Here is a 27,436-nt window from a genome sequence, read left to right on the forward strand (position 1 = left end):
GGCAATATGGGACATAATGCGGCCAGAGCCACCACAATGGAGAAGGCGCGTGCAGACACGTACAGCCACGGAGAATCACGGCATTAACTCAGTGGCGCGCCGCCATGCATAATATCCTCTATAAACACTGCAGCACATCCTCCACCGCCCCACCCAGCACCTCCACATGCTTCTCCCCAAACGTCAGCATCGGCCTCAGTCGCACAGTCGCGTCGCCGCACCCTCCAATCTGCACACCAGCCTTCCGCATCTTCCCCAGGAATGCATCCCGCATCTGAGGAGACGCCATGTCCCATGCAAGATACGTGCCTTCACCTTGCCCTCGGAAGTTGAACACTTTGCCAGCAGCAGCTGGAGATGCAAATACACTTGACAATGAAGAGACCAGGAGATCACCAGTAGCTGCAGTATGAGAAACAAGGTTATTCTCCGCGATCAGTTGAATCATCTTGCGGGCTTGGAGTGCTCGGATAGGGTCACCCTTTGTTCCCATCGTTCGTTAGCCACTGTCTCAAGATTAGAAAAGGCGACCCACCATCCAAGTGTTGTAGTTCCTGTAGGGCGCATTCGGTCTGGTTTCCTTCTTGTGGAAAACACCCGCAGCCTGCATCTTCTTGGAAAAGGTGACAAAGTCGGGTTCCTCCCCCTCTTTCAAGCCCCATTTCTCATGTGCCCAGAAGGTACCTGTGGCACCAACACCGGTCTGCACTTCGTCGACAATGAAAAAGGCGCCATGCTTCCTCGCAATAAGGCGAAGAGAGCGGAAGAATTCAGGAGACGCGTGCTTATCTCCGCCTTCGGAAAGGATGGGTTCTATGATTACAGCCGCGACAGGAGATGTGGATTTACTGGACAAGGATAAGTATTTGTCTAATAAACAGCCCGTTAACATTAAACTTACCTGTCAATCAAAATTTTCTCGTACTCTTCCAAGCATCTCTTCTCCTCCGCTTCATTCTCTGCGATGTGCTCCTCAAGCGGATACTTCAAAGAAGGAAAAGGCGCACTGGGCCAGTCAAAAGCGGGGATGTCAATCTAAAGAGACATTAGATTTTAATTCTCGCAGATTCATCTTACAGAGAGGATTATGTACCTTGTGGATTGCCTTACTCCTGGTAGCACTCAAACTACCAAAGAGACGGCCATGGAATCCAGATTTGAAGGAAAGTACCGAAAGCTCAGGGCTTCCTGGAGAGTGATTGAGCATGCAAGACTCTATGATGGAACAGTTAGAATGCACTGAAGATGTACTGCGTCCATAACATACCCATTTCCTCTTTGCTGAAAGGAGCATCAATAGCACCTCTCTCCCTCTGCCTGTACGCCATGAATGCACATTTGAAAGCGGTTTCTACTTTCCGTCAGTTCTGTCTTGAACATCGCATATATTTTAGCCTACCGTTTGCACTGCTGCCACATAAAGTAGTGACTAATTGGTCTAAGCCCTTGGGAGCTACCGTCAAAAGACCGGTCTTGATCCACTCAGCCCATTGGACAGGTGGGAATGAGCCGATAGCAGGTCTGTTGAGCGCCGCCTTTACGAATTGGTCCTAGTCCCGTCTTCCCTCAATACGTGCGACTATTCCTTGAGATATGTAACTTACAGTTTTACCGAGCTCCAACAAGGCGGGTACGTTGTAACCCAAAGCAATGGATGAAATCTGCGCAAACACGTCGAGTAGAGTGTTGCCGTCTGCGTCAACAAGGTAATTGCCTATAAATATCACATCAGAACATGTTTTCTCCTTCTTCTTTCGAATACCGGATGATGACCTACCCTTAGAGAGCTCATAGTTTGGCACTACAACATGCGTCCGCGGGTCCTGAAAGGTATCGATTTCCTTCGACTGCACCATATCTGCCAGTAAATAACTGCACCGCCTTCTGGATGATCAAGCTCGACTCACAGCAGCTATACCTTTTGGTCCGGGCACATTCTCCGTTACTACCTTGGGCCCAGTGGGCTCATCGGGAATGAGATCAGAAGTGGAGAAGCCCCGTGCACCGAGAGCTCGGCTCAGGAGGGGCCTTGAGGAACGGAGAGCGCGAGCACTGCGAGTCAACATGTTGAGCGTGTGCTGATTAAAGACAAGGAATATAGATGGTAAATAAGGGGAAATAGGAGGGTGACGGGTGTTGGGGAGGGGAGGATGGGGGTATAGGGGAGCTGGCAGTGGTTAACGTGTATGAGATTTCCGTCGGAGAAACAAACCCACGAGGCTCGCGTCGGAATCAATGATGAGAAGAGGTCGGCTTTCATTTTAGGCGAATTCTCGGGCCGAGCGCAGAGACCAATCATATCCTCCATTAATTTCTAGCGCTTATCAAAACAAGGGTAATCTATACGCAATATCCTGGCCATCTCTTATCGCCATGCTAGTAGGGAGGACCCAAGGCCCATAAGACAGAAGGGAAGGGAGTAATAGGGAAAACACCGGTCTTCGGAGAAGACCGGCTATCTGTAACAACATCCTTCCGCATTCATGGGACGGTAAGAGTTTTTATATAAATAAAGGACTGTAAAGATCCACAATACTCCCTGCTTCAAGTCATTTCCCCCCCTGCTTCTTCCCTATTCACCTACTCTTTGACCCAAAACATATAATCCTCCCAGCGCCATGACTCTCGACGTTATCCCCTCGTGGTCTGAAATTGCTGCTGCCAAAGTGGCTGCCAGAGATGCCCTTATCCCTGAGCAATGGCGCATCCCAGTTACCGATGCGCTGAATGTTATTGATATCCCCAAGACATGCGGCGTCCTCTCTCCTGGAGAAATCGAAATCACAGAAACACCTGCTCCCACGTTGGTCCGAAAAATCCTAAGAGAGGAGTTGAGGAGCTACGACGTGACACTTGCTTTCTGCAAGCGTGCAGCTATTGCCCAGCAACTCGTGTGTCCTTTTCTTTCCTCCCCTCCGCCTACTATTAGAAATGCAAAAGCAGGGACTGACCACAGTTCAGACCAACTGTCTCACTGAAATCATCTTTGAAGAAGCGCTCAATGCTGCTGCTGGCATCGATGCCGAATATTCCAAGAGCAAGACCCCTCTTGGTCCTCTTCACGGCCTTCCAGTTTCCCTCAAAGACAACTTTTACATTGAAGGCGTTGACACAACTGTTGGATTTGTCGCCTGGGCCAATGATCCTGCCAAGAAGCAACAAGAGAGTGAAATGACCCAAATCATGAGAGAGTGCGGTGCTGTGCTCTTCTGCAAGACGTAAGTCTATTAAAGTGAATGTATGGTATCGGTCTGACAGTTTTAATGGATAATGTAGCAACGTACCCACCGCCATGATGATCGCCGAGACTTACAATAATGTGTGGGGTTATACATGCAACCCCTACAACCGCAACTGCTCTTCGGGCGGGTCTTCTGGAGGAGAGTCCGCTTTGCTCGCGATGAAAGGTCAGTGCTTTAAATTGAATGCTTACCTTCTACTTCAGCTGATTGGCGCTCCATTATTAAAGGCTCCCCCCTTGGCGTTGGTACAGACATTGGTGGTTCTATTCGGATTCCCGCATCTATGTGTGGTCTCTATAGCTTGAAGCCTTCTTTCGGCCGCTTCCCGACTTACGGTGCGCGCTCCGGTCTGCCGGGCCAAGAAGCTATCCGTTCTATTAATGGACCCATGTCAATTGCATTGGAAAGTGTGGCAATGTGGGCCAAAACTGTAGTAGACAATAAACCTTGGAACAGGGATCCCAACATGATTCCTATCCCTTGGAGGGACGTTGAGGTACCTGAAAAGCTTTGCTTTGGTGAGTGACGGCTTTCGTTGTATTGATAAGAGGCTAATGTATAATACACCAGGGCTGATCATGGATAATGGGATCGTGAAGCCTACACCGCCTGTTACCCGGGCGTTGCTTGAGACAAAGGCCGCTTTAGAAAAGGCCGGTCATAAGGTTATCGGATGGACACCGTAGGTCGCCAGTTTATTATACTATCGGCCTCAAAGTTTACCAGCGCTCTAGGTACAATGCTGAGGAGGCCACAGCTCTTGGTGCCCGGTTTTTCACCGGTGACGGTGGAGCCAAGATTGCCCAGATTCTCGCCTGTTCGGGAGAGCCTTACCCCGAAGGTCTTGCAGGTTATCGCAAACGCTTTGACGCTATAAAAGAGAACCCTCCACTTGTTGCAGCCCTTTGGGAGATGCAGTCTGATAGGGTTTCCTACTGCAAGAGGAGTTTGCAGCACTGGTTGGCCAGCAAGGACGTGACTGGCACTGGTCGTCCTTTTGACGGGCTTATAAGTCCTGTCTCAATGCATTCAGCTTGTCCCAAGTAAGTTTTCGTCACTCTCGCACCTCTAGTAGTAAACTCACAGTCGATATCGCAGGATGGCTTTTAATGACCATGTTACATACACCTTGATGTGGAACATTATGGACTACTCTGCCACCACCTTTCCAGTCAGTTTTGTCGATTCGCAGCTTGATAAGAAACCTGCATATGAGCCGCGAAATGAAACCGAGAAGAAAATCTGGGATCGATGTGAGTTTTGTGCTTCTGTCAAATTGTGATTGCTGACCAACCTGTTGATGAACTTAGATGATTCAACTGAGGTTGTTGGTGCCCCTGTCTCGCTTCAGCTAGTTTGTCAAAGACTCGAGGAAGAAAAAGCTCTCAAATTGACAGAAGTCATTGCCAAGGCTCTCGTTGAAACTGGAGCAAAGTGAAGAACTGGCGTATAGATTAGATCTCTTTTAATACAGCAATGTGAAAGAATTTAAGTTGCCTGAATATCTTTCTTATTTCGCTGCATGCAGGCTGTGGTTGAATAATTGCTTATAGTAGTAAGTGCGGACAGTGTAGTACAGCAGCCGAATGAGCCCTGTGGGCTCTATATTTCATTATCCGCCTGATGTTGTACATTTGAAGGTTTCAAGGATCATAAAATGCCGCCCACTAAGGTAACTTCCTTTCTTTGGTCGCTTGACTTGTTGCACAATGATACACAGATCCTCACTTCTCTTCTGATGAGGTCCTATTATATATAGGCTTAGATAATTAAGGAACCTCATTCGTGGTGTAAGGTCAGCCACGTGTGACTAAAGATGACAATTGGTGGTGATTCAGCGACCATCATATTGTGGTCCATTAGTGACCAGTGACGGATAGGTCAGCTCACATCACTACAGTTCATCTCGAAAGCAAAAATCTAATCACAGTTTTTTGGTCGTACATAGCTCAATAGGTACAGGAGTTACCCTACACAGATCCTAATCCATAGGTAGGCTTCCTACTAACAATCTTAGGCCGCAGCAACTTGGATAAGGACAGAAGATAGTTAGTAGCAGTACCTAGATATACGTACAGTACACACATTACATTAGAACCTACTAACGCACGGGAGAGCACAACAATCGAGTAACTACGAGTGCCTACGTTTTGGTGGGGCGTGCATTTCGTAGGCATCATCTCTGTAGCATAGCCCAGTTATCTCTAGGGTGGTAGCGGACGGTATACACCGGGATTCTGTACTACAACGAAAACGATTATGGAGCCAGAAAAGCAATGAAGACAGGCTCAATGATAATTCGATGGTGATCATGATGATGAAAAGTTTACTCTGCCTCTTCGTCGTCATCCAGGTCTAGTAGCCGTGAAGATGAGCACAGACAGCAAACAGCATCATCCCAAACTCGTCCGCACTCTGCACCCACCGATCGATCCTTCCTCGGCGCTCCGCAGATCCTGTATCCGGGGACCGCCAGAGTTCCGAGATTTTCAGCTGTCCATCCTCCCATTGAGACAGATATTGACTGTACTCGCGCTCCCAATCAATACGAGTCCTTGCCTCCCACAGGCGTTTCGCATCCGGCGCATACACTTCTTTCAGCTCCTCGGCAAGGAAATTGGGGACGTAGTTGTCCGCGTTATACACATTGCTGAGCAGGTAGAAAGCGAAAATTGCCCTGCGTTTTGCTGAAACAACAATCCAAGATTCCCACTTTGGCCGTGATTGGTCAAATTCGGCTTGGGAGACCAATCCGCTCTGCGCGGTACGGAAAGCCATCTCCTGCAAAGTAAACATTGTGGCATCATCCACAAGTGGATTTCCTTGGATGGGGAAGAAGTATGTTCCGATGGAGTAGATGAGGTAAGCTTGAAAAGCGGCTAGGTTGTCGAGATCTCCCGCATTTGAGTCCTAAGCAGCAGTGTCAGTGATATTCACCTCCTTTCCCTTAGTCGCAAAGGCCAGCGAGCACAGCGAGAACTTACACAGTGCGCAAGTCGGTTCATCTCCCGCTGAATTGTCTCTGCAACAATTCCTTCACTCCCAGGTGCTCGATGCTGCCATAATCGAATCAAGCTGTAGCAATTTGCCAATGCGACAGGCGTACATCCATCAGCCATTTGTATTGGATGGATTATTGGGGGAAAGCCGTTCTCTTCAATCATCTGTTTTGGGTACGTCCGAAGCACACAGCTGATAAATTGTAACGTGTATGGATGAAATATCTTAGGGACCTGCTCCCCGACGGCTAGAAAGGGCCGCAGCCATCGAACGCGGATTTGTTCCGCATTGGCAAGGGGAACGAGATCCAAGTTTGAGAAGTCCAGAGAAGCGTCTGTGTGATTTCCAGACGCCCGCAATTGCGTCGTAGGCGGCAGAGGCGTCGATTGACTGCCAAGTGTCGTTGCCACGAGAGCTATATCTGTGTGGTCCGTCAAAGAGTTCGCGAGGGACTCTGGGGTTGCAACACTTTGAACTGGCGGCACGCTTTGTCGAGAGCCGACATTCGATGGGGGACCTTCAGGCGATACCGCATATCTGCATTCGCGTTTTGCTGCGACGCAGCGCGCGCAAGCTGGTCGTTCGAGGCCGCAGCGAACCTTAGATTTGGCGCACTGCAGACATGACTTTTTGCGTGAAGGTGTAGGTTTTTGTTTTCGAGACGAGGTGTCTGTCGATTTCATCGTGAGCTGAATTGTTTGACGCAAAATCATTCCGACAATGGTCGCGCGTTGCAGGAAAGGAATTCCGATAGATGATGCAGTCAGGAACCTATTAGAGTGATCGGAGTTCCGAAAATAGGTTTTCCGCCACCACTCCAAGTGACACTGATCGCCTATATCTGGTACACGAGACGGACGATAGTCGCATCATCAGAACATATTTCTCTACTACTTCGGGATTCCGCTTCGTATCGTTTGTTTCCTATGAGCAGGTATAAATCTCGTAGTATGACAATCAAAACAGGATTCTTGATGTCTTTCATGCTCGTTGACCTTCTTTTTGAACTTGGCATACCGGCGATATCATGGACATCTTACTTCGCGAAAGCCTCTTTGGCCGCATTCTGAACTCCCTTACAAACGACAGGACCTTTCCCCATCCTCAAGATTTGGCTTGGGGGGAAGATGTTGTTTGCGGCCCATGCTCAGATCCAAGACAGCAGGCAGCCCTCGAGTTCACGGGACCCGATGATCCGGCGGCCCCAAGGAACTGGCCAACTTTGACAAAGTCATTCGTCATGGCAGATATAATGTTCCTCAACTTCAGCTTCTATGCGGCATCGGCAATCTTCACTCCAAGCATTCCACTCATTGAAGAGAAGTTTGGCGCCAACGCTAGCAAAGGCACTCTTGGGCTCTCGCTCTTTGTCATTGCGTATGGCATTGGCCCTCTGATTGTATGTTCAGCTCTGCCCAATCTCTGGGGCCAAACGGCTTCTTCCTGTTGACTTCGACACTGACTCGCCCTGTCTTTACCAGCTTTCCCCACTCTCGAACCTTCCATCCATCGGACGCACGCCTGTTTATGTCGCCGGATCCCTTGCATTCTGCCTGGTGAACATCGGCACAGCTCTTGCAAAGGATATCCCTACGATCTTGGTACTTCGTTTTATAGGTGGCTTTGTTGGAAGTGCACCTATCAGTGTTGGGGGTGCAACTCTGATGGAAGTTTATGGACCTGCTGAGGTTCCGTATGCGATCGCCTTCTATGCAATCAGCGGACTGTGTGGACCAATACTGGGACCTGTAAGTCGCTCTCCATGGCCTGAGGTGTCGCAATGCGCTGACTGGGTCTGGCTAGATGTTTGGAACTTTGGCAGTGTCAGTATCCCATCAATCTTCACTTGTAGCTTCTATCAAGTTTGACCTACTGACCACTTTGTACAGCACGCGTTGGAACACCTGGGCCGCAACGCTGTGGCTATTGGCTGGAATCACAGCATTCACCACCGTCTTCATATTCTTCTTCTTGCCGGAAACGTTGTCCTTCAACATTCTGCGTCGACGAGCACAGCGTCTTCGGGTTCAACGTGACAGACCTCATGACCCATATCCTGTCGAGCCGGATGCAAAGTCGCGCAATTTCTTCCTGGATATCGTGTACCAGACGGTTGATGACTTCAAGCTGTCCTGCACGGACCCAGTCATTCTGTTTGTCAACGTACACACCATGCTTATTTACGGTGTACTCTATTTGTGGTTCGAATTCTTCCCATTTGGTAAGTAACTTCAACTCATCGTACCACGCTTCTCAGTATTAACCCAGCTTTGCAGTGTTTGGGGAGATTTACTGCTTCAGCGCTATTCAGCAAGCTTGTTAGTTCCTAGCCTGCCTTTATCTTGGAACAGCTACAGCTAATCAAGATTTCTCATAACTTGACAGTGGCTTTTTTTGGCATCCTCGCTGGCGCAGTGATTTCAGTCACATTGTATCTCCTCTGGCTTTACTTCTTCTATCAACCGCGAGTGACAGACTCAGAGGTCATCGTACAGCCTGAAGATCGTCTGCGCCCCGGACAAATTGGAGCAGTCTGCATTCCCATCTGCCTCTTCATCTTTGCCTGGACGTCTCGAGAAAGGTATTCTTTTAAAATCTTCATCTTGCCTTGCAAAGAAATTATCGTTGACGATAGCGCAGTGTACACTGGATTGCGCCGATCATTGGAACAGCCTTCTTTGCCCCGGGATTCTACCTTTCCTTCCAATCAGTTCTGAACTACCTTGGTGAGTCATATCCCAGGCATGTGGCAAGCATTTTTGCTGGCAACACATTCTTTCGAAGCTCTTTTGGAGGAGCGTTGCCCTTGGCGGCTCCTCGGATGCTCCAGTCCCTGAGTATCGGATGGGCGTCGAGCACTTTGGGCTTCATCTCCATCGCCATGCTTCCTCTTCCATTTATTTTGGAGAGAGTAAGTTCAGTTAAGGATGTGTCTACTATCATCGACTAATGTCTTCCTTAGTACGGCAAAAGACTGCGTTCCTGGAGCAAATATGCGAACTAGAAGAGTTGTCGGCGGATCAATTGAAGCCGCAAGATGAATCTATGCAAGACATAAACTCCACCTTGCCAAATAAAAGAATAGACTTTATCGAACAGTAATAGACTGCCATATAATAGTTATAGAACGCTACTACCAGCGAGTGACAATTCGGCGTGACTCCGGTCTCTCGCAGTTCCGCGCAACGGGAAGTTATCGACGGCGGAATGTACCGGATATCATGCCGACCATGGGTTTTAGTCGGAGGTCTTAATAGTAACATTTTGTCTTACGTACCTGGCTTTGATGTTAGCCACTATCATTCCATCAAGTACCACGATCACGATACTTCAACATTTCGGAACTCCGATTGTTCAGTCCGGCCTACTACCATACCTAATTACATCACGGTTGCCGTATTTGACGTCACAAATTCTTTCGCCTAGCTATAAAACCGCCTTCCCAACGAACGAATACCCCCTTTCCCCAGTTCAAAGAGCTGCTGTTGCAAAGCTTCACACTAGAGTATTTCACTTAGTATCTTGGACAAGATCGTCGATTCCATGGCGCCTCGCATTATTCCAAACCCAGGCAATGCGCCAAATGTATCTCACGACGCCCGAGAAGCATACGAAACCCTAAAATCTGGCGGGGTCATTATCGCCCCGACAGATGTAGGTTACGCACTTATGACGAGTACACAGGAAGGAATTCAGCGGATCTTCGCCGCCAAAGATCGTCGACAGGGCCACAACATCGGTATCATCGGGACGTATCAGCAGCATCGAGAAATACACGTGCTGCCGGAGTCCAAGTTTGAGCTTACACGAGTTTTGACCGAAGATATGGGGATGATAGTCGGCATCATCGCCAAATTCGATTCTCAGAATCTTCACCCGCGTTTGGCAGCCCTAGATAGGGCCACGCTCTCGCAGGTCACAAAGGGAGATATGGTCAGCATTGCAGTTCCAGAGGGGCCTTTTTTGCGGGAGCTCGGCAGGCTTTGCGACACCGACCCGCAGGGCCTGCTGATGTTCGGGACTTCTGCAAATCTTACAGGGCAGGGACAGAGATTCCGCGTTGAAGACATTGAACCCCCTGTGCTTGCGCATGTCGACCTGGTGGTTGATTACGGTCTGCAGAAATGGCATATTTATGGCCGCGGCGGCGTTAACTTCGATGCCGAGAATATGAAGGTCTTGCGAATGGGAGCCGGGTACGAAATATTTAGGGACAGGATCTTGAGGTGGTTCCCTCAGCTGTTGAAGGAATCCGGCGTTGGCCTTGAAGAGGATCCGGAGCATGGGATCAGGGAGTCGCAAATTGGGGAATAGACCGCTTCAATCAAAGGATGGCGATGATCGGAAACAAGAGAATTAGCATAAGAACATTAGGACAAATGCGAATCTTCCTTTTCAAGTTTGCAGAAAAGGAAGATTCCGATGTTGCGGGCAGGTATTGCTGTCTTGGACGATGGCCAGAGGGGCTTTGGTGGTTGCGATCTTGTGAGTATCCTACTTTAGCAAGTTTCCTAATCATCAAACGCTGACGACTGTTTTAGACAAACGAGCGGTAGAGGTAATCATTAGCGACGACATATTGGGCGCTTTATTGTAGTATGTCCATTGTTTCTTATTCTCTTGTTTGAGGCTTATCAACCTTCTACAGCACTGTAGCTGGCCTTGCCTGTATGTTGCTCTGCTCAACTACTAGACTCTCGAGAACTATGCTGACTCTTTTCATTGCAATCTTCCGACGCCTTGGATCTTCAGCATATTTTATCATTAGTCTCTTTGCCAAAGAATAAAAGGAGGGTAATGAATCAAATTTATACTCTTGACTTGCATCTAATTTCAGGTTATATGTGAGTAATGCTCAATATCTGGAGCGTTAGAATTCTCCTGATGGTTTATTGCTAGTTGTACGCCCCGTTTGACACGAGAAAATGATGTTATGATGTGTATAGTGTGATAACATGAATCGGTCCATGGATACTTAATGATTCTGCATCAGACTGTTCATGATATTCAAGGCACATCATGCTCGCATACATGCTTCAGACCAGCGTCAATCTGCCACTCAATGCTGGGAGGTTTTCGTCTTCTCAAAATCCCATACTCCTCTCGACCTTCCTCCTTCTTACTGTTATTCCCTGGTTGCCACCTCCAAGCTGAAACAATGCCATTGTAACCAAGAGAAAAAGTGCTTACTCAAGCATCTGAAGAACGTTCACCATTAGGGTACGGAAAAAAGAAGGCGGAGAGGATGACGGAAGGGGTCAGTATCTAGGGAAAAGCAGTATCGTCATCGACTCGAAGAACCGGATCGTACATGAAAAGACGGGGAGAAAGAGCGATGAGAAGGGGGGTCGAAAATGGGGCCATATGCGACTGCAGGGCCTCGCTAACAGGGAGTCTCGTGAGATAGAGATAGCGGCTTGTTCCGAGCTTCATCCCCAACAGACGCCGCAGCAATTTTCTCCGGGTCTTCCCACTTTAACCGTTCACTAGCCACTTCCGCCAACTCCGCTGCATGTGCTGCAGCAGCCTTTCCCACCGGAATGGGGATGTACTGATACGTCGATGTTAGGATTTCGGCAACTTTGTTGAACTTGCTAGAAGAGACGACGAGCGTATTGCAGGGTTGGTTCTCTGTCTAGAAATCAAGGCCCATACGTAACCTGTTGGATTTTAGGCTATCTATGATGCAAATAAAGAAAGAGAATAATAATTAGTCTCGTAAAGAAGTATAAAATTGTCTGATCAACTAGCCCAATCCTTGCTCGCTTTTCTTGAAACCTTTTCCTGAGCCTCCGCCACATTACACGTACTCGACTACAAGCGAACAACAACACGATATAAAGTATGGAATGTTCCTTTGTTGTGCAATGTCATTTTTTTTTATTTGGTTTGCATTCATCACCAATCCAGGTGCCAAGCCACACGAATATTTGACTATCTGTCTTTGACCTAACTGGGCGCGTGCGAAATTTAGGAAAACTTGGCATAAGGCATATTAAAAAAACTACATATCGTTTGGTATCTATTGGTCTTTATTATCAACAACATGAAGGGATGAAAGATGAAGAGGTGGTCATGATAACAATGATGATGCTCACAGTTACAAAGGAGGAGAGATAGAAGCAGAGAGCCGACTGTCATATCTCTGGCCGGCATTGAGAACTCTTTTTCATGAATTATGAAGGGGGGATATTTCAGGACAGTCGACGTTTCTTGCGCCTTGCGTGTAGATATATTCCAGAGAACAGTAGCATTATTGTTATCTGTAAACTGGTGCTACCCGCAGCCCTCCGCCTCTGCCAACTGCGAAATGCATTTTGAACCAATTGCAATCTGCTGTTAGTTTGAATGAGAGATTACAGTTCCCTGTATTCGTTCCTGCAAGAACGCAAGGCATAATAGTAAGCTAACGAATGGGGCGGTATCTGATCCGCTGAACGGCTGTACCTGAGTAGAAGGCGGAAGTGGAACGAGATAAGACGAGACGGTGATCCGCGTATATAATTTTCGTCGGTCGGGTTTCTTTGTCACTTTTTAGCCGACTTAAAGAGCGGCTCATTTCCCGAAAAGCCAATTTAAAACTCGCCGGACCTCCTCAGGCGCCCCTTTGGACTTGGTATCGCCTTCCAATGGCAGCGAAGGGTCGGGAGAATCGGGAAAGAACGAATCCGACAATTAGCTAGCTCGCCAAAATATTCTTCAAGTTATACGAGGAGATTCAACACGAAAAGCCGAGGTCTTCTGTTGACGGACAGATACGATAACCACGAGAGATAAGGGTGTGAACGGGCCTCAAACAAGATTGGGTGGGGGAGAAAGCATATACATATTACAGGACAGTCTCCTGTGTAAACGACCACCCAATCCCAACTTCTGTAACCTGACAACCTCTAACAGTCGTCTTCTGATTGAAAAGAAACAAGAGGCAAGCCAATATTAGAGGTATATTTACCCAATGAGTTCATTGAGCAAATTCCAGATCAAACTGGAGACGATATTCTGGGGAAAGCCTCCTGCAGACCCAAAAGAACGTAAGCTTTTGCTGAAATTGGATCTGGTTATCTTGACCTATGTCTGCTTGTCTTGTGAGCCTTTTCTACGTGCAATGGAGATAGCGACTGATACCAGGCCTTCCCAGATTTCTGTAACTGTGAGTGGGACGAGCCGATTCACTGAAGCCTTCGTGCCACTGCTTATCGGGAGCCATACCAGATCTGGACAGGGCGAATCTTGCCAATGCGGTACGCCACAAGTTGAAGTACTGTTAATATAGACTGACAAACACATGTAGTACACTACTGGCATGAGAGAAGATGTGGGCTGTGAGTGCTGAGTCCGTGACACAGAGGGACATAATCATGATTGACAATTCTGCAGTCATAGGTAACGACTACACCTACGCGAATTCCATGTTCACGGCTGGCTACATTATTGGTCAATGGCCCTCTGCGCTCATTCTCTCCTCTGGTCGCATTTCTCCAAGATTCTGGTTCCCTTTTTGCATGGTAGCATGGGGTCTGTGTACTTTAGGTTTGGCCTGTAAGTGTCCATCCCAATTCGGGCCAAACAAGCACTGAAATCAGCAGGGGTCAAAACTCCTCATCAGGTTTGGGGCATTAGATTTGTGCAAGCATTGTTTGAAGCATCCACATTCAGTGGTACCCATGTATGTGCTTTTCCCATATAAGCGCATGGGGCAACCGGCTCATCTATGCAGTATATTCTTGGCTCCTGGTATAAAAACGGGGAGCTGGGTAAGCGTTCCGCCGTCGTGAGCCCTATTCCTCATGAATACGTTTCCTCATCTAATAATCATTAGTTCGCAACTGCTGCTCAATGTGGCACCTTGTTTTCTGGCATTATGCAAGGTGCGATCATGACCGATCTGGATGGCAAAAACGGGTTCAAAGGTTGGCAATGGCTGTATATTATCGACTTCATTATTACTATTCCAATTGGTAAGTAGACACTTTACGGTGCGCCCACTGCATGCTGACATCTGTGTAAGCTATCTACGGTTTTTTGATGTTCCCTGGTACCCCCCAAACTACTAAGGCTTGTTAGTGCAGTTGCACCATTATTCAACGGGATGAACTAACCTGGCAATGCAGTCTGGCTTACTGAAGAAGAACGAGAACTCTGTGTTCAACGTTTACCTCCGGCTGAACATCATAAAATGACTCTTAAGTCCTTGGGCAAATCCATCAAGAGGCTTGTTACCACGTGGAGGTGGTACTTATTCACTCTCCTATTTACCGTATCTGCCACAGCATTCGAGAAGGTCGGGGTATACACGGAGTTCAACTTGTGGCTCAGGGCTGCTGGATACAACGCTAGCCAGAGTAGGTCACCCTTTTCATGGTAACAGTAATTTGAGCATTAACCGAAAATAGTTTCTTACTATCCTTCTATCTTTACTGCAACTGCCATTGTGTCCACCTATTTCCTCACTGTTATCTCCGATGTTACCCGCAATCGTTTCATCATCAACCCTATCATGTATCTGGCCGTCTTCGTCTCATCGGTGATGCTGCTTAACTGGGACCATCTCAACAAAGGTGCTCATTGGTTTGCCTACATCATCGGAGGCTTTGGCTACGCGGGGCAAGCAAGCAATTTTGCTTGGGCGAATGAAATGTGTAGGGATGACGATGTGGTGAGGTCGTTGACTCTGTTTTCCATGAACTGTAAGCATATCCAAGTTCGATCCTTGGCTCGGCTGATTCGCATATTAGTGTTCTCTAGCGTTTGGAATCTGTGGTATCAAATTGTGGCTTGGCCTGTCGTCGAAGCACCCCGTTTCCGAAATGGCCAAATTGCAACTTTGGTCACGGGTGCCGCATCCGTTGGTATTGCCGTCGCCATTGTCTACTGCTCCAAAAAGTGGCCACCTGCTATTGCCAATGCGGAGTTGGATCATGAACGTGAAAGTGTAGCTGAAGGCGAGAAGAGTACAAGTAAGGACGAAGAGGCGGGAGTCAGCGTTGAAGGTGTCGCTCATTAAGCGTTGGAATTCATCGTTGTTGGCGTATGTTCAGGTTATCAGATATCACAGATATAAATGTCCAAGTTGTCTATTATTAGTGTTAGGGCGCATAGCTTTATAAATATGGAAATTACCTTTCTAGATTTGATTGTCAACATTCAATTATCAACGTGGTGATTCTGTCGAATCGAATCATTAGTACTGTCATAAGGTACGTGCCGCAACGATATCCGAGGCCATGGTCAACCGACTCCTTGAAGCAGTGCTGTCTCACTGAAATCGTCGAAGATGGATAAAAAGTAGGCGCTATACGCTTCTGATCTTATTACGTTCCTACTTAAAAAGTCATCAAAAAATGGCGCCACCCGGGATCGAACCAGGGACCGCACGATTTGATTCTTTCTTTGAACTTCAGTCGTGCGCTCTCCCAACTGAGCTATGTCGCCGAATAGATAAAGTAATCCACATCGTATTTATTTGATCAAACTATGCTGTACATTTACATCCAACATACAACAGCAAAAGAATATGATGACGAATAATTTATTCGGTTGGCGTCATCAGCCGTCCTCTTCTTGTTGCTTGGCAAAAGATAACGGACATGTACGTGGATGGCGATGCCCTCTTGTTGTTTTCTTTTAATTTCAACATCTTCGTGTGCGCGATAAGAATTGCCAGAACTCGTTTGGTCGATCAGAGTATTTCTACTTCTGCCCAAGAGCGTTTTTGATTATTGACCGTAACAACACAATCTATCTTTTGCCACTACTTTGCCAAGACTCCTTTTCATCGCCATGGCCACCAATCCTGATAGCCGTCCACTCCCCGATGGGTGGGTCCAGCAGTGAGTTTTACTGATTTGTGTCGCTGTGTGTTTTATCAAGGGTTGAACAGCTGGGCCTCTGTAGGTTTAACAGCGACCATCAAGCGTGGTTCTATGTTAATACAAAAGCTTCTGGCGGTCCGGCCAGTCAGTGGACTCAGTACGTCTGCCTCCCTCCATCGAAATGAGTATGGTCGCTGATTCTTTGTTGTCTGAAGCCCTGCAGATGACCAACCAAAGTATGCGCCACCGCCAGGAAACCCGCCTTCCAAAACATCCACGCCTTTTACTCCTGTAGATGAAAAGTCCTATGGAGCTTCCGACCCTTATTCTCAATCTTCCACCCCTCAGCCAGCGGGTCATCAGCAAACTCCTTATCAATCAGCTTCTCCGGGACCACAAAGTCAGCAGGGGAAGAAGCGAGGCATTGGAGGATTGTTTTCCAAGTTTAATGGAAACAAGCCTTCGGGGTATCAGCAGAGTTACGGTCAAGCTTATCCCCAGCAGCAGCAACAATACGGAGCATATCCCCAACAGGGAGCATATCCCCAACAGCAATATGGGTATGGCCAACAGCCTATGTATCAGCAACAGCCTATGTATCAACAACAACCTATGTATCAGCAACAGCCCATGTATGCTCAACGGCCTCAGAGGTCAGGGATGGGTGCTGGCGGAGCTGTAAGTCATGTATGGCGTATCATTGGGATTTCTATGAGCTGACAGGAGTATGCTTATCGTAGGCGGCTCTTGGTGTAGGAGGTGGTCTTTTAGGTGGCATGCTCATTGGTGATATGATCAGTGATTCGCAGCATGATGCGTACATGGATGGATATCAGGATGGCGATATGGGAGGGGATATGGGAGGTGGTGATATGGGCGGTGATTTCTGATGTGATTGCTGCAACCATCTTTCATCGTTGGTACACTTTGCTATTGACGTTATATACGATGTAAAACAGCATGTTGTATGCATGTGAGAATGAGATAGTATGATTTCCTCCTGGTAGCTACAGTGGAACGCGACTGCTACGGTATCTACCGCCAAAAAAGCTGGCCAACATGTACAAGTAGTGTAGTGCAGCGGTAGACTGGCCAGTGATGAGTGGTGAACTAGTGTGATGAATTGATGTTAAAGTGGTAAGCAATGAAAGAGATGCTTGTCATCCTTAATGCGTGCTGCATGATAGCTTAGATTATGCATATATGTCATGCACCATGGCGAGAAAGAGCATTGCGAACAGGAGAAGATAATACGCACACGGAGTCGACAGAAATGTCCGACCGACAACTAAGCAGTCCGCCACACCATCATTATTACATAATCGTTGTGAAAAAATATTTTGGTGCCACTTGCGGACTTTTGCTTAAATCCCTCGAAACTCCGAGCGGCAACGCTTTAACGGATTGAAAGAGAACTTCGAATTCTGTTCTTTAACCGTCAAGCCCAAAAATGCCTCCCCAAGTTAAGACCAAGGGTGAGTTGAGGATACTTTTCACATGGACCGGAGGAGTAAGGAGGAGCATTGTGGAACGAGTCAAAAGGAGGAATAGCTGGCAAAGAACGTACGCTGACATATTTTCACAGCCCAAAAGGCCGCCGCCGCTATGGCCGGTTCCAAGGCCGGGTAAGTTCATCATCACATTCACCCCCCTCCAACATATATCATCCCCAGTGCTTCAAGCGGACACGGAGAAGGATTATGTTGGATATGGGAAAATGGCAGAGAAAGAAATGGAACTGACTTGTGTTGGTTAACAGTAAGAAGAAGAAGTGGAGCAAGGGCAAGGTGAAGGACAAGGCCAACAACGCCGTTGTCGTTGACAAGGCCGTCTAGTAAGTAGATTTTGAGAAAGCTACCAAACTTTGGCGGGACTGACAATTGTCCAGCGACCGAATCCTCAAGGAGGTCCCCACCTACAAGCTTATTTCTCAATCCGTCCTCATCGACCGAATGAAGATCAACGGTTCCCTCGCCCGACGTGCCATCGCTTTCCTTGAGAAGGAGGGTCTTATCAAGCGAGTTGTCCACCACCACGCTCAGCTCATCTACACCAGGGCGACTGCTGCTTAAGGAGTAGATGTATGATAGGGAGATGGATTGATTCAATGGCTTCATGTGTGCTTGTGCGATCTGCAATTTGGCAACATCTCTCGATCTTCGGAAACGATATTAAAAATAATCTCATTCAACCCCTGCTTCCAATGTTACTATTTAGTTTATGTCTGGCTAACCACTCCCAGACCTTGCTGCCGACTTCTCTCATGGTTTGTCGCACTTCTTCTCCCTCCTTTCCGGCTTGAACCATAATTGGCCTGCCTGCATCACCGCCATCGCTCACCGATGTCACCAGTGGAAGTTTGCCTATGTCCATTAAAATCGTGCGAGATGTCAGTGTTTGGGCCAACTCACCTAGGACTTCCAAGTTCAAATCCTTTGCCGCTTTTTCGAATTTGGCCGAGCTGCCGAACAGCTCATGAGGTGTTGTACATGATGTGCAGGTGAAATGTGACATGTTGAGTAATAAGCCGATTATCTATGCGTCTGTTGAGCTTCTTCTGTAATCCCTGCCCAGTCGAAGAACATACCGGTATGGAGACCTTATTGAACATGCCGACACCTTTTCTAGCATCAATTAGAGCGACGTCTTGAGGTGTGGAAACGATGACAGCGCCTTTGTACTCTTTTTCAGTACTTGTGTAATTGAAGTACACCTTTTTCGATATTTACTTACCATCGACAGCAACCAACTGTCCGAGACTCAACTGCACATCGCCCGTTCCGGGTGGCATATCGATTACCAGCACGTCTAAATCTTCATTGCTTCCAGTCACACTGGGAGATGTCCAGTCAACGTCAAAAAGTAATTGCTGGACAGCCTTCATCACCATCATACCTCGCCAGACGACGGGAGAGTCGTTTTCGGGGTTGGGAGCTAGCATTCCATGAGCTGGAGGGGATCGACGTAAGTTGCGAAGCGACTTACGGAGAAGATAGCCTATAGACATAGTTTTGACTCCATGATTTTGTAATGGCAATAGTTTGTTTTCTTCAATCAGTTCTTATCAGCCTTCCTCGTATCTTTGTTATAGCGAGCAAATGCATACCGTCACTAAGTCTTGGATCGCCGGCATTCTCCAAACCCATCAATTTCGGCACTGATGGCCCAAATATGTCTAGATCAAGGAGTCCGACTTTTGGTGCGCGGTCGAATGGAGAAGCGTTGAGCAAAGAGAGAGCGAGATTGGCTTTGTGGGATGATTGTCAATGATGAATTGATTACATTTGACGAGGGCATTCATGGTCTATGGGACAGGAAGAGGGACTCACCAGCTACAGTACTTTTGCCCACTCCCCCTTTACCACTTGCAACGACGACGATTTGCTTGACGCCTCTTATTTTAGATTTCTGGGGAGGTGCTCCTCTTCTGGGGATGGTAGGCGGCGGGTTCGGGTTGCGTTTCGGGATACCCTATGGACGGTGGTTGTCAGTGGCTGCTGGAGAGGGCTCGTTGGACGTACGAGCGGGTTTTCATGGGAGCGCACCCGGGCAGAGACATGCAGAGTTCTCTGTGGGTGGAGGAGCGGGCGGAGAGAGGCGAGAGGGAGGAGAGGACGCTGCATTATGGTGGAGTGGGGAGATGTATACAAAAGCCACTCGAGCAAAATCCCACTCGGTACTAACAAAAATAATCCTCAGCCTTGTGCGTCATTTCCCAATCACCTCTCGACCGCCGCTAGTCCCTCACCATCAAAAACCCCCTGCTCCCCATCAGACACCCTCTCCACACCATCCCTTCCTGCGTGCACACTACCCGCCCCCGCCACTCATTCACTGCAAAGTCACATACACGGCCTCACGGTCCCCTCGCCACACACACACCTCCGCATCGCCCTTCCACGAATCCACAAATTCGCCTACCCACAGCTCGCCTCCTGCATACACGTAACTCGACCCCATAAAACCTCCCTCCACATCCCATGGAACGATAGTACGCCGCCAGGAAAACATGGATAATACCCTTGCGCCATCTAAAGGCAAAAAGCCCGGAGGCGCCAGACCTAACCCTAGCAGTCGACCTGAAGGCGGTGGGCCGACCAGGCCAGCCGGGGCGAGTGGTGTGCCAAAGCTCAGTATACCTCCAGGCAACGTCCGTAAGTGCACAATATTGTCAAACTTATGGACATATCAACTGACGTCAATGGGATCCAGCAGGTATGCATGTTGACCAAGCAGGCCAGGGAGGATGGCATCAGCCCGCCTCTCTCCCATCTCTTGCGCTCCGTCCAATGCGCCCTTCCCCATCCCCCTCATCTTCATCCCGCCCTAAACTATCTCTGGCCCCGCTTACCCCGACTATTCCTGCGTCGTCAAGCTCTGCCCCTTCTTCAGCGGCCCTAGCACCTCCCAATAGACCAGCACTTTTGAACGCTCAGTCTGCTAGAGGATATGGGGAAAGAAGCACACCAAGCTTGAAACTTTCTATTCCAGGGGCCAGCTCCGTTGGACCAGGCTTTTCTACAGAACACGATTATCCTCTTGAACTGCCGGATGATACCGACGCATTGTCCTCTGAACTGAAGACACCGACGCCTGGACATCCTGCTGGAGGAGGCTTGAATCTAAGTCTGTCTTCCCTCTCACTTACGTCTTCTGAGGATGCGAATCCCACATTACAAGCTCGCGGGAGGGACTATGATGAAGGAGAATCGTCATATGGTTACGGGTGTGTGGGTAACGGTCTGATTGGACCTGGGGGAGATGCGATCAGCGCCATGACGGAGGATATTAGACAAGCACTGTCTCGAAACCGGTTTGAAACTGAGTCCGACAGGGGCGGGGCGAGGAGCCGAGCGGGCAGTTTGATGAGCGATAGTAGCCGGACTACAGCAGGGCGTGATAGATCAGATTCGGCATCATTATATAACTCAGCTTCAGCGCGTGAATCGCCGTCTGCTAGTCTATGCGGAGGATCAGCTAGGCAAAGTCTGGATCTACCGCGAGCAGCAGAAGAGGTGAGCGAGCAGACGGGATCACCAGTATTTGATCCTGAAGGACTAGTGATGATGAAGAGGCTCGGTGAAGGGACAGGTGGCTCGGTGGATATGGTACAGGACCGAGCCACAGGTCGCATTATGGCCAAGAAGGTAGGATAGCCATTAGATTCTGTCATGACTATTATTAACCACTGACTGCAGGTTATCACTCGGACATCGAACCCAATGGTGCACAAGCAGCTCCTTCGTGAACTAGAGATTCTTAATTCCTGCGCTTCGCCGTTCATTGTGGAACATTATGGATCTTTCTTGGCCGACCATGATTCGTCAATAGGAATTCTCATGGAGTATTGCGAAGCCGGCAGTTTAGATAGTCTTCTGGGTAAGATGAAGAAGAAGAATATGAGGTGTTCCGAACATGTCCTAGGTAGAGTTGCTTCTTCGGTGTTGAAAGGTCTTGATTATCTCCACCAACGGCGGATCGTTCATCGAGACATCAAACCCTCCAATATCCTTATCACTCGACAGGGAGCCGTCAAACTTTGCGACTTTGGAGTCAGTGGAGAGCTGGTAGAGTCTTTGGCGGGGACTTTTACTGGGACAAGCTTTTACATGGCCGTAAGTAACCCCTTCAGTACATTAGACCAAATAGCTGATGTCGCAATTAGCCTGAAAGAATACAAAACAAGCCTTATTCAATCAAGGCCGATGTCTGGTCTCTCGGCATGACCTTGCACGAGATCGCCCATCTCCGATTTCCATTTCCTCCCGAGGGCGAAAATCAATCAGTTGCACCTATAGAGTTATTATCATACATTGTGACGGCACCCGTACCGGTAATGATCGATGATTTAAGTGTGGGGAGAATGTGGAGCGAGCCTATCAAAGATTTCATGGGACAATGGCAAGTTTATCTTTATCGAGGAGCAAGATACGATGCTAAAAGAAATTTATCCAGCTTGATAAGATCAGGAACAAATAGACCCTACCCTTGGCAACTACTGCAGCATCCCTTCATTGTCGCCAATGAAGCTAAGAAGGTTAACATGGCCAAATGGGTTGCAGCACTTTGCGACTGGCCTCTATCATAGATGAAAAAAAAAAAAGATCGGGCATCATATGCCTATCCAACATTGTCCCCACGCCCTTGATGGGTGTTTGTTTTTATTGGCCTATAGCAGATCTGTATGACGGCTAGCTTCATATTTGCCTCATGCGGATCTCGCATTTTCCAGTCTTCTGTGCTTCGCATACACGCATATCCCAAGTCTCTTTACGATACGATACAAGTACTATACCCAAAGTCATGTCGCAACGAATGTCCATTAGTTCTTATTTATATATGTCCTTGTATATATCATTAAAATCGTCTCAAATGCATAGCATATGTTCTGTCCTCGTTTGGGAAACGTTGCAGTTGTGTGGGTCGACATACAGCACTGGTGCTGGGAAGAAATGATTTTGTCTCTTCAGAAATGTACCTATATGCATTACGCTGCAATGCTCTTCTTCTTGTTCTTCTTCTTCCCCGTTTTCTCATTCGTCTTTACATCCCCACCAGCATTGACTTCTTCGTACATATCTTCCACGATAGAGTGTGTCCAGGAAGCGAAACCACCGACGATGAAGCCAAGAATCGAAGCAAACGCCACAGTCAATGGGTAGCTTTGCCATGGACGGTCCCAATCAAGTGCTACAGGAATGGCGCCAATCCACGCACCAACAAAGGTGCCGATAACAGGGTAGACGAGCGCACGTTCTATGGGATTCTCGGGCCTGGGAAGAAAAGAAGAGGATGAGGCCAATTACGGGGGTCGTCTGGGAGAAGGTGTGCTTACTGGAACTGGCAGAAGAGACGGGTCATACGGAACCGGGCATTGATTCCTTGATCATACATTGAAGGGATACCTAAAGAGTACACCGGCGTCCACACTGTGAGTACGGACAGATGGAAAGCCAAAAGAAGAGAGTGAGGGAAATGGCTGAAGCAAGTCAGCAACAAACAAAGGGTTCCTTGACAGAGGAGACTTACCTGTTAAGTGGCGCTCCCATGAGGGAGAGGAACAGGTAGTACATGCCAGCCATGCCTGCAGTAGCCATCCCGGCTTCTTTGAACCTCGTAAACATCTTTGTGGTCCTGCTTGTCCTTTCCTCCATATCGCTTTCACCGACGACCTCTTCTTTCTTGGCAGCCGACTTACCCTCCCACCAGCCCTTCATCTTTCCTCCCCACCAGAACATGATCATTCCCACCCCGATAACATCCCAGGCCATGGTGATGAGTGGCCTTGAGGTTATGGGAGTGAGGAATGGGTGTTCTGGTCTGTCTGCTGAGGATGATTGGGCGAGAGGGGCGGAGAGAAAGTACGATGTGGAGTGTGGGAGGGATATGAATGCTGCGATGAGGAGGATGGTGAGGTATATGAGGAGGGTGAAGTATTCCGGGAGGGGGAGGGCGGGGGCCATGGCGGGGAGCGGAGATTACACAGATGAGATGAGAGTTTTGTCGACAGTTCTCGGTCAAATATATAAATATAAACGTCTACGTTAATTTAAGGAACAGAGCGAGGAACGGGGAAGGCGAAGCGGCGATGTCCACGCCTTGTTTACGTTTGGTATTACGTCAATCCGGCCTGTACGAGTAGTGACGGCTCCTTTCATGGTATATATATCCAGACAATACAGTCCATAGCAGCAACACTAATTCCAGAGAGGATATCCTGACGCTTACAGAGGTAGCTCAACTGCTAGCCATGATGAAAGACCCAGGCCTCATATCCTCATTCCTCCAGACCACCGCAGGCGAATGGTTCATGATCCTCTCCCTCGTCTTTGGTGGCTGCTGCTCGTAAGCGTATTTGAAACGCCTTTCGGTTATGAACAGTAGCTCATTACTCACAATAGCAATGTATGGGCATTGGAGGGAGTCCTCAAGGACCATCCCAAGTCTGGTAAATATAATACGCTTCAATTCCGTGGGGGAGATCCGACCAGTACTGAGTGAGAGGCTGTAGGCACGTTCCTTACATTCTCCCAGTTTGTTTTTGTCGCTGTACAAAACCTTTCATCGCAAGTCGAGCTGGCCCGAAGCAGGTCAGGAATACTTTATCCCAAGCTCAAGACACGAAATGTACCTTTGAAGCGTTGGGTAATACAGGTGATCCTATTCTTTGCCGTCAGCTTGAGTATGTGTGCCTGTGTGTGTGTTGCTCGTTTGCCAGCTCATTTCGTGCAGTGAACAATTACGCGTTCGGCTTAAAGGTGAGTAGCGGTATAAGACGATATCCCTTAATGATTACTCAAGGTGCTCCATAGATTCCTGTAACCATTCATATTATTTTTCGGAGTGGTGGTCAGTACATGCGTTGTGATAGAGGGTGTTAGCCGAACTGACTACCATTCATAGGTCTTTGCGTATCGATGATTGTTGGGAGAGTGATCGGGAAGCGGAGATATTCAATAGCCCAAATGGTGAGAAAGCAACCATATCATCGCCAGGCCATTCATTTTTAACCCCCTGTTCTGTCTATTAGCTTGCTGGGTTGCTCATCACCATCGGCATCGTCATCGCTACGCTTTCCGCCCCCCATCGACAACCATCCCGATCAAGTGACACTGTATCATCAACTACGACTGAATCAGTCGTCCAACCAACTTCTTGGATGGCCCATGAGCGGGATTATCTGGCAGGTATAGCTATCCTTGCTGCTGCTCTTTTTCTATCTGCACTCCTGGGGCTATATCAGGAGCATACTTATCGTATGTATGGGAAGCAGTGGAAAGAAGCCTTGTTCTATGGCGTGGGTTTTTTTCCGTCATATGCATTTCGCAATTTACGTCGCTGATCGATCCCTGTAGCACTTTCTCTCACTCCCTCTCTTTACACCCTTCTATTCTGACCTTATCCAAACATACAACGCCTATACTTCCTCTCCATCTCTCACTTTACTATCCATTCCTCGACCTTCAGCTTCCCTTTTCCCTGCCCTCTTCACTGAAACCCCAACCTCTTTCTCGTCCACCAAATACTTTGACTGGCATGAGCTTCTCATTCCTTCCGCCATGTTTGCCCTCGCCCTCAACCTCATAACTCAAGGGCTCTGTGTTAGGGGTGTGAACAGGTTGACAACGAGGGTGAATTCGGTGACGGTGAATTTGGTGTTGACGGTGAGAAAGGCAGTCAGTCTGGCTATCAGTGTTTGGTATTATGGGAGTGGCATGACATGGAGCTTGGTCGTTGGTGGCGGGATGGTGTTATGTAAGTGCTTGGTTTTTTTTTTGCCCTCTTATTGCTGGAGGCACACAAAAAAAAAAAAGCTTACTGTTACTAGTGGGCACCATCCTCTACTCCGTCGCCCCTGGTCCCAAAGGTCTAGGACCATCCCCTTCAGATAAAGATAAGCCAACACCAAAGATCAAAACCTCTTCACGACCTCGGCCTATCATTGTTGAGCAGAAAGAAGACGATGGCGATGGCAAGAGTCAATGGGAGGATGCTGACATTACCAAAGCAGGGAATGGTTCAAATCTGCAGTCCGATTCTTTGGTATCAGCGGGTCTGAGGTATCGCCAAAGCCCTATGGAAGGATCCGTCATGGAAAAAGGTGCAATGAAAAACCGATGATTATTGTTTGTAGACATATATAGAGTCATGATAACCTTCCGTCGCTCCGTTGTTTGTAAAAGCAAAAGTTCACGTGTCCAGCAAAAGGTAGCAATGCATCCGAAAAGAAGAAAAAAAAGAATGGTCTAGTGCTTGGCCGCTGTTTGCTTTCCTCTTGGTCGCTCGGTAACAACACTGCAATACGAAAGAAATTAGCATCCCGATTCACTGTGTCAAGACCAAACATGGAATAACACGTACGCCTTGTTTCCGTCCTTGTCCTTGGGCCTCCTCGTTCTGACGTGCTGCAATGTACCATAGATACTCCTGGGGTGCTTGTTACCCTTACTCTTACCTCGACCACCACCGTGGGCGTGGTCGACAGAGTTCATGGCCGCACCACGGACGTGAGGTCGACGACCGAGCCAGCGATTTCGACCGGCCTTACCGAGTTGTCGGAACTGGTGCTCTTTGCTGCAGTAAGAAAAAAAGTTGTCAATTGGGTTTTTCAAAGATGTGTAGAAGAAAGGCTTACTTGCTAACCACACCGATGGTGGCGACACATCCAGGATCCAACTTTCTCACTTCACCACTCTGCAACTTGATCAACACGAAACCCTTCTTGGGCACCCTGTTTCCCTCCTCATCGAAACCGCCGCCCATTGTAAGAACATCGGAACCACCGATAGATCGGCCGTCGCTGCCTTGGTGAGAGACGACCTGGCCAAAAGTACCTGCTGATCGACAGAGTTGCATCCTGCCGTCAACGGTAAGCGAAATGTTGTGCACTTGCATACCAGGAGGGATGAGATAGAGAGGGAGGACATTTCCGGGCTTGAGCGTGACGGTACGGAGCATACCGAGAGCACGGCGCATTTCTGGGGTGTCGGTGGCTCGAGATCTACGAGGAGGAGAGATGGCGTCGGTCTCGCCGCTGGGAAGCGTAGAGCCGTACATTGAGGAAGTCATGTCACACTCTTGGATCAACTTTTCCGGTATGCCGCTTCGGTAAGAGACCACGACATCGCCAGCTCTCAATCCTAAAGGAGCAATGATATAGCTCCAGCCGCCCTTGACGGCTTCGTTGTCGTAACCACCTTCGGCCAAGCTCTCCTCTGCCTGCTCAGCGCTCAAGGTAGAAGTCGAACCCCGCTTCTTGATGAGGGCGATGTGGGCAGATCGCCCAGGGTCATACTCGATCCGGATGACATCGTGCTCGCCAGAAGCGCGACGATGGAAGTCGACGATACGGATCCGCCGCTTGTGTCCACCACCACGGTGACGGGTGACGATCTGGCCGGTGGCGTCGCTGCGGCCGCCTTTACGACGGAGAGGGACGGTGAGTTCCTTGACGGGGCCGCCTTTGTGGAGGTGGGGGTGGTAGGGGAAGACGACGTGCCGCAAGGACTGTGGTCATCGGTGTTTAGCAGGGGAGCGGGGGGGGGGAGGGGGGAATGGGGGACTTACAGGGATGAAGGGGAAGCCCGGACCGGTGTACCTCTTCAGGACTGCGCCCTCGTCCTTTTTCGTGGAAGGGGGACCTCCGAACATCATCTGTTGTTTTTCGTCTGCCTTTGGTGTCTCGGTCGAGTACAGCCGGGGCGCCAGGCGTGCGGCCGGGACTCGGCGGCGGGCGAGCGCACGGGCCGCGGAGAGGGCGGGGCGGTGCAGGGCGGGCATGGCGGGGAGGGGGGAGGGCGGGGGGATGAGGATAAAGACTGAAGAAACACTTGCACCCAGACTTTCCACTTTCCACTTTCCACACGAAAACTCACGTGCAGG

At 48.7% G+C, this 27,436-nt stretch overlaps 13 protein-coding genes and 3 non-coding genes; 8 read left to right on the plus strand and 8 right to left on the minus strand.

Annotated features, from left to right (window-relative positions):
* Positions 1–69: 69 nt before the first annotated feature.
* CNAG_02366 (4-aminobutyrate aminotransferase) lies at positions 70–2,224 on the minus strand. XM_012194717.1 has 9 exons: positions 1,908–2,224; positions 1,778–1,847; positions 1,605–1,714; positions 1,400–1,550; positions 1,268–1,351; positions 1,094–1,215; positions 902–1,035; positions 536–848; positions 70–481 (listed from the first exon to the last, which is right to left on the minus strand). The coding sequence occupies exons 1-9, from the start codon at positions 2,064–2,066 to the stop codon at positions 119–121; spliced, it is 1,506 nt and encodes a 501-aa protein (XP_012050107.1). The 5' UTR covers positions 2,067–2,224; the 3' UTR covers positions 70–118.
* A 95-nt stretch (positions 2,225–2,319) lies between these two features.
* Positions 2,320–4,775, plus strand: CNAG_02365 (amidase). XM_012194716.1 has 8 exons: positions 2,320–2,891; positions 2,962–3,218; positions 3,277–3,407; positions 3,470–3,760; positions 3,813–3,924; positions 3,977–4,285; positions 4,341–4,495; positions 4,553–4,775. The coding sequence occupies exons 1-8, from the start codon at positions 2,619–2,621 to the stop codon at positions 4,678–4,680; spliced, it is 1,656 nt and encodes a 551-aa protein (XP_012050106.1). The 5' UTR covers positions 2,320–2,618; the 3' UTR covers positions 4,681–4,775.
* A 337-nt stretch (positions 4,776–5,112) lies between these two features.
* On the minus strand, positions 5,113–6,989 carry CNAG_02364 (hypothetical protein). XM_012194715.1 has 2 exons: positions 6,227–6,989; positions 5,113–6,152 (listed from the first exon to the last, which is right to left on the minus strand). Exons 1-2 carry the CDS (start codon positions 6,953–6,955, stop codon positions 5,598–5,600), a joined length of 1,284 nt encoding a protein of 427 aa, XP_012050105.1. The 5' UTR covers positions 6,956–6,989; the 3' UTR covers positions 5,113–5,597.
* Positions 6,990–7,137: 148 nt separating this feature from the next.
* On the plus strand, positions 7,138–9,530 carry CNAG_02363 (SCR1 protein). XM_012194714.1 has 8 exons: positions 7,138–7,641; positions 7,724–7,990; positions 8,046–8,065; positions 8,132–8,463; positions 8,519–8,560; positions 8,628–8,823; positions 8,883–9,153; positions 9,205–9,530. The coding sequence occupies exons 1-8, from the start codon at positions 7,270–7,272 to the stop codon at positions 9,244–9,246; spliced, it is 1,542 nt and encodes a 513-aa protein (XP_012050104.1). The 5' UTR covers positions 7,138–7,269; the 3' UTR covers positions 9,247–9,530.
* Positions 9,531–9,785: 255 nt separating this feature from the next.
* Positions 9,786–11,901, plus strand: CNAG_02362 (hypothetical protein; the record flags this gene model as incomplete). The annotated part of the gene is made up of 7 exons (XM_012194713.1): positions 9,786–9,896; positions 9,927–10,438; positions 10,513–10,727; positions 10,784–10,838; positions 10,891–10,910; positions 11,462–11,499; positions 11,812–11,901. The coding sequence occupies 7 exons, from the start codon at positions 9,786–9,788 to the stop codon at positions 11,899–11,901; spliced, it is 1,041 nt and encodes a 346-aa protein (XP_012050103.1).
* Positions 11,209–11,937, minus strand: CNAG_12554. XR_001045827.1 has 1 exon: positions 11,209–11,937. It is a non-coding gene; the product is annotated as a hypothetical RNA (non-coding RNA).
* Positions 11,938–12,738: 801 nt separating this feature from the next.
* On the plus strand, positions 12,739–15,381 carry CNAG_02361 (MFS transporter, ACS family, pantothenate transporter). XM_012194712.1 has 12 exons: positions 12,739–13,327; positions 13,381–13,392; positions 13,455–13,483; positions 13,534–13,564; positions 13,620–13,781; positions 13,829–13,908; positions 13,960–14,013; positions 14,062–14,200; positions 14,251–14,301; positions 14,354–14,584; positions 14,636–14,929; positions 14,978–15,381. The coding sequence occupies exons 1-12, from the start codon at positions 13,198–13,200 to the stop codon at positions 15,244–15,246; spliced, it is 1,482 nt and encodes a 493-aa protein (XP_012050102.1). The 5' UTR covers positions 12,739–13,197; the 3' UTR covers positions 15,247–15,381.
* On the minus strand, positions 14,171–15,664 carry CNAG_12555. The gene is made up of 4 exons (XR_001045828.1): positions 15,618–15,664; positions 15,363–15,561; positions 14,342–15,316; positions 14,171–14,292 (listed from the first exon to the last, which is right to left on the minus strand). It is a non-coding gene; the product is annotated as a hypothetical RNA (non-coding RNA).
* On the plus strand, positions 15,401–17,104 carry CNAG_02360 (hypothetical protein). XM_012194711.1 has 5 exons: positions 15,401–15,439; positions 15,489–16,072; positions 16,137–16,211; positions 16,270–16,732; positions 16,795–17,104. Exons 2-5 carry the CDS (start codon positions 16,023–16,025, stop codon positions 16,942–16,944), a joined length of 738 nt encoding a protein of 245 aa, XP_012050101.1. The 5' UTR covers positions 15,401–15,439; positions 15,489–16,022; the 3' UTR covers positions 16,945–17,104.
* CNAG_10069 lies at positions 15,585–15,674 on the minus strand. Its single transcript has one exon. It is a non-coding gene; the product is annotated as a tRNA-Phe (tRNA).
* A 366-nt stretch (positions 17,105–17,470) lies between the features above and the next one.
* Positions 17,471–19,008, plus strand: CNAG_02359 (small subunit ribosomal protein S25e). XM_012194710.1 has 4 exons: positions 17,471–17,529; positions 17,640–17,679; positions 17,814–17,888; positions 17,943–19,008. The coding sequence occupies exons 1-4, from the start codon at positions 17,505–17,507 to the stop codon at positions 18,124–18,126; spliced, it is 324 nt and encodes a 107-aa protein (XP_012050100.1). The 5' UTR covers positions 17,471–17,504; the 3' UTR covers positions 18,127–19,008.
* CNAG_02358 (MRP family ATP-binding protein) lies at positions 18,150–20,045 on the minus strand. XM_012194357.1 has 8 exons: positions 19,576–20,045; positions 19,384–19,525; positions 19,161–19,301; positions 19,040–19,102; positions 18,788–18,988; positions 18,642–18,727; positions 18,466–18,589; positions 18,150–18,417 (listed from the first exon to the last, which is right to left on the minus strand). Exons 1-8 carry the CDS (start codon positions 19,675–19,677, stop codon positions 18,242–18,244), a joined length of 1,035 nt encoding a protein of 344 aa, XP_012049747.1. The 5' UTR covers positions 19,678–20,045; the 3' UTR covers positions 18,150–18,241.
* On the plus strand, positions 19,739–22,451 carry CNAG_02357 (STE/STE7/MKK protein kinase). XM_012194358.1 has 5 exons: positions 19,739–20,208; positions 20,267–21,201; positions 21,253–21,669; positions 21,720–21,955; positions 22,010–22,451. The coding sequence occupies exons 1-5, from the start codon at positions 20,064–20,066 to the stop codon at positions 22,140–22,142; spliced, it is 1,866 nt and encodes a 621-aa protein (XP_012049748.1). The 5' UTR covers positions 19,739–20,063; the 3' UTR covers positions 22,143–22,451.
* Positions 22,418–23,651, minus strand: CNAG_02356 (phosphatidylinositol glycan, class F). XM_012194709.1 has 3 exons: positions 23,084–23,651; positions 22,890–23,033; positions 22,418–22,827 (listed from the first exon to the last, which is right to left on the minus strand). The coding sequence occupies exons 1-3, from the start codon at positions 23,515–23,517 to the stop codon at positions 22,542–22,544; spliced, it is 864 nt and encodes a 287-aa protein (XP_012050099.1). The 5' UTR covers positions 23,518–23,651; the 3' UTR covers positions 22,418–22,541.
* Positions 23,652–23,716: 65 nt separating this feature from the next.
* On the plus strand, positions 23,717–25,785 carry CNAG_02355 (solute carrier family 35 (UDP-xylose/UDP-N-acetylglucosamine transporter), member B4). XM_012194359.1 has 9 exons: positions 23,717–23,899; positions 23,956–24,002; positions 24,066–24,236; positions 24,287–24,312; positions 24,367–24,403; positions 24,458–24,522; positions 24,585–24,851; positions 24,910–25,309; positions 25,383–25,785. The coding sequence occupies exons 1-9, from the start codon at positions 23,805–23,807 to the stop codon at positions 25,673–25,675; spliced, it is 1,401 nt and encodes a 466-aa protein (XP_012049749.1). The 5' UTR covers positions 23,717–23,804; the 3' UTR covers positions 25,676–25,785.
* On the minus strand, positions 25,746–27,364 carry CNAG_02354 (large subunit ribosomal protein L2). XM_012194708.1 has 4 exons: positions 27,122–27,364; positions 26,190–27,061; positions 25,916–26,128; positions 25,746–25,849 (listed from the first exon to the last, which is right to left on the minus strand). Exons 1-4 carry the CDS (start codon positions 27,332–27,334, stop codon positions 25,801–25,803), a joined length of 1,347 nt encoding a protein of 448 aa, XP_012050098.1. The 5' UTR covers positions 27,335–27,364; the 3' UTR covers positions 25,746–25,800.
* Between the last annotated feature and the right edge of the window lie 72 nt (positions 27,365–27,436).

This window comes from Cryptococcus neoformans, chromosome 6 (genome assembly GCF_000149245.1).
Source record: "Cryptococcus neoformans var. grubii H99 chromosome 6, complete sequence".
Classification (NCBI taxonomy): domain Eukaryota; kingdom Fungi; phylum Basidiomycota; class Tremellomycetes; order Tremellales; family Cryptococcaceae; genus Cryptococcus; species Cryptococcus neoformans.